The sequence below is a fragment of the Sycon ciliatum genome, chromosome 6 (genome assembly GCF_964019385.1).
Source record: "Sycon ciliatum chromosome 6, ocSycCili1.1, whole genome shotgun sequence".
NCBI classification, from domain to species: domain Eukaryota; kingdom Metazoa; phylum Porifera; class Calcarea; order Leucosolenida; family Sycettidae; genus Sycon; species Sycon ciliatum.
The window spans coordinates 29,379,271-29,389,675 of NC_088648.1; the positions used below are offsets into that span (position 1 = coordinate 29,379,271).

Below are 10,405 nucleotides of genomic sequence, written 5' to 3' on the forward strand. Positions count from 1 at the left end.
CTCCCTTGCCCAAGTGAAGGTAATTATTATTGCCCGCTAGTAGGGATGACAAATCAGAGTTGATCTAAGGAGAATATGATTGAAAACGTTCACACACGACACATTTAATGTCCGCTTCCGTGATACTTTTGATCGCACTTATGAAAATCTTGCATCCACGTTTGTCCTTGCCTTGAATACTAAGCAAATCTGGTTTATAGAAAAGAAGAAGGAACAATGAACTACACTTGAAGTTAGGCTATAATGTCCACCAACACCACCAGTTACTAAACAATCAGCTCATGCGTTAACATTGAACGCCACACGGTGGTCATTGCTGTAATTTGTATCGCCACTCGCTTATACTCTGATTATCATGACATTCGGCGCTGAATAATGTGCTTTTTGTTTTGAATTTGTTTTTACCTCGGCTGTATTCCCATCCCCTGATAGTCGATATTATCGCTATAGGCTGAATTTTTATCGCGCTGCCTCTCACACCCAGCTCTGACTGATAGGGGAGTTGGCCTTTATCAATGCTGGTTTGAGAGCTTGGAGCCTTGGACTCTCTCTCTCTCTCTCTCTCGCTCGCTCGCTCGCTCGCTCTCTCCCGCTCTCTCTCTCTCGCTCTCCCTCCCCCCCCCCACTCTTGGTGCGTCTAGGTGGCTATGAAGTCGAGTCCCTAGGTCGGCGGAGCTCCCTAAACCTCACCACCACTGCCACGATTCAGGTTGTGCGTGCTTGCCCTAGCTGCATCTCATGTTTGGCATTAAGTGGTCTTTGTAAAAGAAAAGAAAAAATAAATAAACATCATTGTGAATCTGATGAAGGCAATGAGCCGAAACGTTATAATATTGTGAAATGAGTTGATTTATTGCAGTGTTAATGGAAGAGAGCGTGTGGGCTCTACTCTTACCTCTTGTAGCTTTTTGGTTCTCTTTTCTTCTTATTTACTTGATTTGATTCGTCTTACTCACTGGCCTGGATTTTGTCACCATTGCTTTCTTAGAGTCGCGCGCTGAAGAACGCGGAGCCCAAGAACGCCAAGAAAATCTAAGTTGTTTCTATAAGAACGCAGCCAGATTGCTGAGAAATAGGAACGTCCCAGTCTAACACCTTGGAAACAACGTTCTTGGGCGTGCGACTCTACTGCAGCGCTCTTCGAGCTCTTCATCCCGTGTATCGTCCCCAGTTTCCGACACCCAAGTTTATTATCAAACAAACGCAAACCTATTATCCTGTACTACGAAAAGGAATCTCTTGGATCCAGAGGTCAGTCGTGGCTCACCTCCTATCTCAACAATAGGACTCAATCAGTCAAGTTTGGTCCAGTTCTCTCGGATTTTTCCCTATTTGCTCAGGTGCACCGCAAGGGTCCACTCTACAATTACACGACCGTTACTTTTCCTGGATTTCGTCAACGACCTCCGTGTCCTTAACCCTGGCGTGTCTCTGTTTGCAGACGACACTTGTATGCTGCGCAGTAGTTAGGGTCCAGCGGATAATGCCGGCATTATATTCGGCATTATAAGACAATCCGAGCATCAGAGCATTATGGAGCATTAGAAAAGAACAAAACGAGCATTATGTAAGGTTTGAGCGGCATAACGAGTTTCATAGTAGATAATATTATCGGGAAATCCAAGGTTTTTGGCAACAATCGGCTACAGTCATGGTCATGAGGTGCAACCTTATGCATTCTACCGACACACAACTTTGTGATTGTGTAGAAACGTAACACCTTTAGCACTGATGCTACATAATTATAATTATACAATGTACACTTACCTGACCACATTGCTACGTAAAGACGTTATGATTGTAGCGATGTGGTCAGGTAAATGTATACAAGCTGTTGGCAAAACTACTGCTGTTCAACCACCTGACACCTCTTTCTACTGTGTGATTATGTTATCATTCATGGCCGTTAGTAGTGATTCCCGTTGTATCCATGCTGCTGGTTGCACTTGTGATCATCATAACTGTATTGCGTGAATGCATGATCCTTCTCGTGTTTCATTGCGGTGCCACTATGGATCTATGGCCCGATGCTTAGGTTATAGTGCATTGTAGACTTACTTTTCTTTGTGTAGTTTCAGTCCACACCGCGGACTGCGTGATCTGCCTGTAGCTGTGCACAGAATCCTGACGCTGCGCGCGTGGTATTTGTTTCTTTCGCTTCCGGTGCATTCTTACTGTACGGTGTGGATCTACCCTTGTGCATATATTAGCCTGTAGCACTCTTTAGTCGGGGGCTTTTTTCCTTTGTTCCTTGTTGGCAGAGTGTGCAATTATTTAGTTGTGTGAAAAGAGAATCTTCCAATACTCAACTTCAGAACTCGTGGATGTTCTAAACTTGTGGGGTACAGTTGAGCCCTGGGCTCGACTTGTACAAGAAACACAAGCCATGCATGTAGCATGCCCAACCGAGGCAGTTGCACATATCCGGAGAAATGTCAAATGGTTTACGAGGTTTTTATTAGATTAGTGGAGAGGTATGGAGGAGACGTACAGACTGTATGCGAAGTGCATATCAAACAGACGGAGAGGAGTTTTCTCGTTGTGCCATAGGCTCTGGCGATAGCATCTCTAGGGATACTAAAGTAGACACTGATGCATTGATAAATTTGGACCAGGATGAAGGAGCGGCTATAAACAGAAAGAGCTCGTTCGAAAAGAACTGCCTTTGCCGGGTACAGCTGAGGAGGCTCGAAAACTAGAATTTCTCATGGACTCAGTGCCGCAAGTCGATTTGAGCGCTCAGCAGCGCATGTCTTGCTTTCCTGGTGAAGCACGCACAGTTAGTTGTTGACGAATGTAATGCCAGGCCTACAGTCAAATGCTACCAGACAAGAAAAGTATTGTGGCCAACCATATGTCTACACACCATCTCAAGGAGAAGAAGACAGCACAAGCAAAGATGTAGAGCGGCAAAATAACTTCTGATCAAGTGTTTTCAGGATTTTCGTAAATGGGAGGGATCTCGATCTGAGATCGGCTCTCAGGAGCTGGCCTGACTTCTGGTGTTTCAGATGAAGACATTATACACAGAGTGGAAGCAGTGAAAGCTTGTCTGCCGGCAGGAATACTATTTGCCAAGGTAAACGTCATCCCAACAATGAATGACTACCCGCAATAGTGTTTTCGACTCTCCCGGCCTACATGGATAATAAGGGGAAATATTTGATACAACACCGACTATTCTGCCACAACCCTGCATCAAAGTCGGAATGTAGAGCAGCCAATGGAGAAGTAATCATGTCTTAAAGTGCTAAGAAGTGGTGGAGCTCGTGAGAGATAAGGTGGCAGCTTCAGTGGCAGATCGACGATATGCATAATTTCCTAGAAGTTTGACAATGTGCAGACTTTCTTCCATTTTTGTACCAAACCAAGAGCATTATATCCCTTGCTGAAGCATTATAATCAGCATTATAAGGTAGTTTTTGGAGCATTATGGTTAGCAATATACGACCATTTTCGGAGCATTATCCGCTGGACCCTAGCAGTAGTCCCTCTGTTTCCCGTCTCATATTAGACCTCCAAGCGGGTATCACGGATATCACCTAGTGGATGGCATTGTGGAAGCTAAAACCTAACGTCGGGAAGACCAAGGTAATGATCATTCCCCCTCTGTCTACTACTCTCTACTACCCTCTCCCTCCCCTAGTATTCCATTTCTCCACCACTCCCATAGAATATGTAGATCGTCACAGGCATCTTGGTGTCGTTTTTGACACCTATCTCTCCTGAACTCACCATGTTGCCCACATATGTACTTCGAAGTAAGAAGACTAGTCAAGTCATAGGTATAATTATACTCACACCGTGCCCACCTTCCTGACAGCTGCCGTGCTCTTTTTTATAATGCATATAATTATCTTGCCGCATTTTGACTACTGCTGTACTGCCTGGACAAATCTATGTATTGCCCAACAGCAGAAACTGGAAATTCACAATCGTTCCCTCCTTAAGATTCTTTATCATATGCCCAAGTCCCCTTCTAGTGCCGCTCTCTATATGTTATCCTCAACCAGACCTCTCCTAGAAAGACGACGAACCATGGTCCCCTACTATTTATAATTTTTTTAAAGTAAATTATCGTATCCGTTCCCGAAGGGAACTCACGACGGCCGCTAACACCCGATAAACCCTAGCGGCAGATGCAGCGCCTAAATACTTATTATTTACGTAAACGACTTACCTGCAGTCTTCCCTGGAACGTCTCTGTTTGCTGACGACACGACCCTTCTCACCTCATCAGCTTCCCTCACTGGCCTGAAAAACAACTTGCGTGCTGGCATTCAGGAAGTTCTTTCCTGGATGTCGTCTTGGAGATTGTCCCCAAATCTATCAAAAACAAAGATCATGCTCTTCACGCCCCAGCCACAGTTCACAACCCTCATCCATGCCAACTTTCCAAATCCAATTGACATAGTGTCTTCTCACAAACACCTTGGCATTGTGATTGACTCTGCACTCTCTTGGGTACCCCACGTCGAATATATCTGTAAAAAAATCAAGTAAATCCCCCCACTGCTACTACCTCCCACTTTCTTGCAAGCTTCATTTTTATTTAGCCTACCTTCGCCCAATAATAATTTTGATTATGCCGATACGTCTTGGGTTGGATTGTCCTCTTCCGCTGCTGCAAAGCTTTATTTATTTTATTTATTTATTACAGCATCTCATAGCACAGTGAGAACACCGGCCAATACAAAGAGAGAGGATGTTAGCCAACCACGGCAAGGAAGGGAGAAGGGAAGGAGAAGAAAAAAAGGAACCGGCATGGATAAGTAGTGATTCCAACAAAATGAGAAACACAAAATGAAAGTCAAGGCGCGACAAGGATCTTAAAAAGGCGGAGGGAAGAAAGGTCCTTAGCTTCTTGGGGAAGCGCCAGCCACGCAGAGTACGCAGTGAAAAAGGGAGAGTGAAGTAGAAAGGAGGACTTAGGTTTCGGAAGGGAAGGGAGTTTCTCGTGCTACGGGAAGAAAACCAGTTGAAACAGTGGAGGTGAGGTGGACACGGATTGAGTTTGAGAGAATGGATAAGGGTGACAAGATGTGAATTACGTCTCTTAGACAAAGGGGTAGTGTCAGCAAGGGCGTAAAGGGTGGAAGATGGGAGCATGCGGGGTTTTGGAGGAGGATTTTGAGAACCTTTTTGTGGTGAATTTCGAGCTTGGCAGCACGGGTTGTGGAAATTCCAGCCCAAGCAGTATCTGCATAATCAAAAATGGGGCGTAGGTAAGCTGAGTAAAAGAGGAGTTTACAAGAGATTGGGAGATGGTAACAGTGAGAAGAGAGGATTCCTAAAGATGAACTTGATCGTTTATATATGTAATCGATGTGGGATTCCCATGAAAGATTAGAGTCAATGAAAATGCCAAGATGCTTATGGCTGGAGACTATGTCTATAGGCTGGGGGAAAAGGGGATAGAGGAGGGGCGGAACATCGGGCTGAGAAGGAAAGAGCATGATTTTAGTTTTAGACAGATTGGGCGATAACCGCCAAGACGACATCCAGGTAATTACTCTTTGAATCCCGTTAGCTAGGTTACTCATCAGGCCAGTGATGTTAGGAGATGCCCGTAGGAGCGTTGTGTCGTCTGCGAACAGTGATGTGCCCGGGGCAGCTGCGGGCAGATCATTGACGTATAAGATAAAAAGAAGGGGGCCGAGGATGGAACCCTGGGGAACTCCGGATAGCTTGAAATACACCACAAGAGAATCCTTAAAATTCTCCTCCGTCAACCCCGCATGATCTCATCATCCGGCATCCGCCCTTTATAAAATCGCTCACACAACCCCGTTATCTAGGCCTCGACCAAATATGCTAAAAAAAAGAGCATAATTATTATGCTCGTCGCATATCAGGGAAAACGGCCATAGCATGCCAAAGGCTTAGCAAGATATGCAAAAGATATGCCAAAATATGCTCGACATAAGCAGAAAGTGTAGATCATTTCAGCAAAATTACAACCTTGGAATAGTCATTGGCTTCACGGCTATCATGCTTATGGTGCAAATCAAAACATATGCGGAATAGTGTGGCTGGGGTATGTCCCTAGCAACCGTAGCGATAGTGTTCATCCATGGGGAAATGTAGCAAACGCCTCAACCATTCCAAATTCAGTTCATCCATGGGGAAATGTAGCAAACGCCTCAACCATTCCAAATTCATCCATAAAAGGCATTTCTGAACGCATTTTGTCTATAACATGAATGTTTTTCCTCATTTTCTTCAAACTATTTGCATTATATGCTGGCTTCATTCCAATATTCCCTTTGTCGTCTCAATATGCCAGATATGAACTGTCTCACAAAAATATGCGGAAATATGCGCAAGCATATTTGGTCGAGGCCTACCGTTATCACATGGACGCAGTGCTCACCTGGCTTCTCTTGCCCATTCTATTAAGCTTGAGTTGTGCCCACCTCATCTCATGTGTTTTAATTGGTTCTCTTCTCTAAGAACTAGAAACTCGCTCTTACTCCCTAAGTGTAACTCATCCACTCTTTTGCGCTCCCCTCTCTTTATTGCTTTTTCTGTTTGGCTCACTCTACCCAGAGATGTTAAGGATCTGACCTCACTCCGCCTGTTTAAGATCCGAGCCGCCCCTTATTTACTACGGCATAAATAGCTCACTATCCACATGTCCTTAGCGTCTCCGTGTTTTTCACTGTTTTTATTTGACATTATCTTTCTTTACGGAGTTGTTGTTGCTGTTCATTTTGCTAATCTTTCTTTTTCCCTCCCCTAATTTTTATTTATCGCCGTGGTTGGCAATCACCCACTCTCTTAACATTGGCCGGTGTTTCCACCGAGTCTTGAGATGTTGTAATAAATATAATACTCAATCTGCGGACAGAACTGTTTCGTCCTTTGTGGACTCGTCAGCGCAGCACAGAGGAAATGAGGCCGAACCTGATAGCAATGGAAATAAAAATTTCCAATCAGGCCCGAACGTACCTTGCCAGAGTGCTCAAACTGACAAGTCAGTGAGCTCTGCATAACGCAAACAGCAATAATAAATATAATATAAATATATGATGTGCTGTCTTATCCATCGTATTCGACTTTCCAAAATACCCCCGCATCTTAAACCATTTGACTGGTTCCGACGGGATAGCTCCACTAGGAACCAACCCTCCCTTCCTCTAGCCCGCTCTTCTGCATGGCTACACTCCCCCCTTTTCAATGGCTTTAAATTTTGCATTGGCTTAAGCTGCACCAGGAGACAAAGGGCCTTTCCAAGCATTCAGGAACGCCTTGCTTTACCAGTAGACTACAATTTTAGTCCATAATGCTTCTTTCTTATTTTCCTTTTCTCTTTGACTTCTTACTCTTTTCCTTGTTAGCCGTGGTTGGCTATAAAACCCTGCAATCGCCACGCAAAGTGGTCATTGGCTACCCCAGCCATGCTTGGAATAAAATAAATAAAGCAGTGACTTTCCCACTCTAGAAAGGTAAGCCTGACCTCCCGTTTTGGAACAGTCACTGAACACGCAGACCATAACGGGAATCTTTGAACGCACTCCATTCGCTGAGGAATGATGACTAGTCGACTCGTAGTGGACTAGATTCAATACGATGAGCCTTGTATGGGGTGCGAAGCTCTCTACCACTGTACCAGGAGTCATATACGGGGCCAGTGTCCTCCTTTGGGTAGCCGGAGGATCAATGAGGGTGACGTGTACAAATTTGGTGCGGAATTTGATTCTTTGAGAGAGACGGATTATTGATTACACAACGCAACATTCACCACTGCGGGCGTTATGACGCGTTTCCCGTACGCGAAATGAATAACAAACAGGTCTAAATCGGGCCATAGATGGCCAGAAGCGATACGTGTGCGCTTATATAGCGCAACTAAGCCCGAATTATACTTTGTGCTGCGTACGGGAAAGTCGCTACAACGCCCTTCGAAGCTTCGTGACCAAGGAGTTGCCTTTTGCAAAAATCAGGCGACTTTCGCCAGCTCACACTCATCGAAAAGCGTTTCCTTTCACGAACGGGAGAAAAATAGGGGGAATGCCGAATGGGAAAATGCTTAGAAGAAGATTAATTGTAAGTCAAAAGTTTGAACTTGATGAATGCAACAGTTTGAGAGCAGGGGCACCAGCACCCAGTATGGGCTTAGTGGAAGCGATACTTGAACAATAACTATAAGCTACCAGTAGTATTGAGAGGAGCTGATCATACCACAGTTGAATCGGAGAGTGCGAAATCAACTGAAAATGAGGTGAGTGAAATGTTACCAGTCGGGGTATGGCTCAATGGTTTTCTAAGCTAGTGTAGGACGAGCGGTGAGGCATATTGCGCTCCTCCAGTGTGGGACGGTGATCGACACCACTGGCCTTTCGTAAACTCCAGAATCAGCGTCTGCTACTCCAATGATTGAAGACGAACCTCCAAAATTCATATCGTAAAGTATCGATACAAATCCGTTGATCCCCGAGCTGCAGAGAGTGGGCAGTGTCATAGACAGAGCTTAGAGTTTAGTTTACTGGTCTGATGATGTCTAGCGGCAGGTTTCGACCTGAACGTCCTCCGCCGAGTCTGCTAGGTCAGAACAATAATCGATACGTAACAATCCTTGATACCGTAGAGAGCTGGAGAGCAAGTTTAGTTTGCTGATTTTCGTGTCAGAATCCGCGTCGATGTGTGGCACACATAATGACACGCATTGGGACACACATCATAATATGAGCCAGAGCACGCCAAAATATGACCACAGACCAAAAATTTGATCTTCAGTTTTTTGTTCAAAAATGATCTAACACGCCTAATGTTCACTGTCGGAAAGTTTTGGATTGATCCGACATGTCTAAGTGTTGCTACAATGGTATTATATGCAGCACTGTTGAAATGGTGAAATTCTATGTACAGCAATGGGATTGTCATTTTTGCACACAATTGATATGCCCCTTGGTTCATCCTTTCCGGGTCAGTTCCTCTGTCCAGGGTCTTATAGCATGAGCTGACAGGTACTCAGCCACATCCAAATTGTCTATAGGCAGCTGAGCTGGGTGTCCGAAATACCTCCTGTTTGGAGCACCACTGGAGAACCGCCAGCGAAAACACGGTCAACATCTGTAGATGGCCGAAGAAGTTGGCACTCCATGTCCTCTCCATCACACTCCACCTGTACTTTCAGATATACAGTATACACTGCTGCACACAGTGTTCCTCAACATACTAGACGTCGCACTCATATTCCTCACACCAAAGCCCATCTGTACACGGTTTTCTCCGCTCGCCAGAGAGTACTGCTTTCGCTGCATACTGCTCATGCTAGCGATGTTCCGCATAAGGGTACTCAAATTATCGACTTGAGCAAGTTGAGGTAGCAGCAGAGTCCAGTGATTGTTTTTGAACTTGCAACCAATACTGGCATTGTCCCGGATATGTGCAACGATGTCCATTCTGGCCAAATCATCGGCCGACTCACCTCCCAAGTCAGTGTCGATGCCAATCGCTTGCCAGGTTGTCATCAGAGTAGAATTCCTCGTCACTGCAGATCGTGGGACTACCAGCATCAATTCCTTTTACGCTCGATGAAAGTGTCGCCCTCAAATGACTCGTCGCTATAGCCATCATCGTCTTCCTTCTGTTTCCGACTCGAATCCTCAAAATATTTTATCCTGCGCATGGATTGCGATGATGTCGTCTTCTTCCGCTCCGCCGTACATTACCACTACTAGGCTTTTCTGTCGATACATCGATGACGATCAGTTTTAGGCGACTCAGCGCAACATGGAATACAAACTCTAACAAATAAACTTACTTGCAACAAAGGATATGCATCCGGAACAGTCCAGTCGACCGAGGAGAACAACAACAGCGACTCGCGTTGCACTGTACTTCGTATTTTTTGCCGCGGAATTCAAATCGCGATTATCTCGACTTTTTCAAAAAAAGCTGTGGTCATGTTTTAGCGCGCTCGGGCTCATATACAGTCCTGCTCAATGAAATCCAGTAGTCTCACTCAAGTTCCCAGCCCAGTGTTCGCAGGTCTAGCGCTGCGCCATGTAGGCCCAGACAGATTCTGCTCCGGTCGCCTCGATATTTTGCGGCAAAATATTGCTGCGAAATCTTCGATATTTTGCCGAGCCTGGCACAAGAAACTCGATATTTTGCTCCGGGAAAACGTGTATTATATCCACATCCCGTACAATCCCGTACGACGTTTCATAAAAATCGCAGGGACGGTTTCTCAACACGGGTTTCAACTCATGTGTCCCTGAATTCTTCCAAAACCAAGTCGATCCACAGTGAATCCCAGAGATATTTCGGTGACATGACCTCGGCCTGGGCAGTGTATTCTGCTGATCTGAACGGGTAAAAAACAAGGAGATCCAAGTATCAGGCATCGGTTTTACCCAACATCTCGATATTTTGCTCCGATTTTGCCGCCAATTTC

At 45.2% G+C, this 10,405-nt stretch overlaps 1 protein-coding gene across 1 annotated transcript in view; it reads left to right on the plus strand.

Annotated features, from left to right (window-relative positions):
• Positions 1 to 8,023: 8,023 nt before the first annotated feature.
• LOC135819844 (sushi, von Willebrand factor type A, EGF and pentraxin domain-containing protein 1-like) overlaps positions 8,024 to 10,405 on the plus strand; it is a 50,247-nt gene continuing 47,865 nt past the window's right edge. The window contains exon 1 of the mRNA XM_065333125.1: positions 8,024 to 8,224. Coding sequence (XP_065189197.1) covers positions 8,220 to 8,224 — 5 coding nt within the window. The 5' untranslated portion in view covers positions 8,024 to 8,219. The remainder of the gene's footprint in view (positions 8,225 to 10,405) is intronic.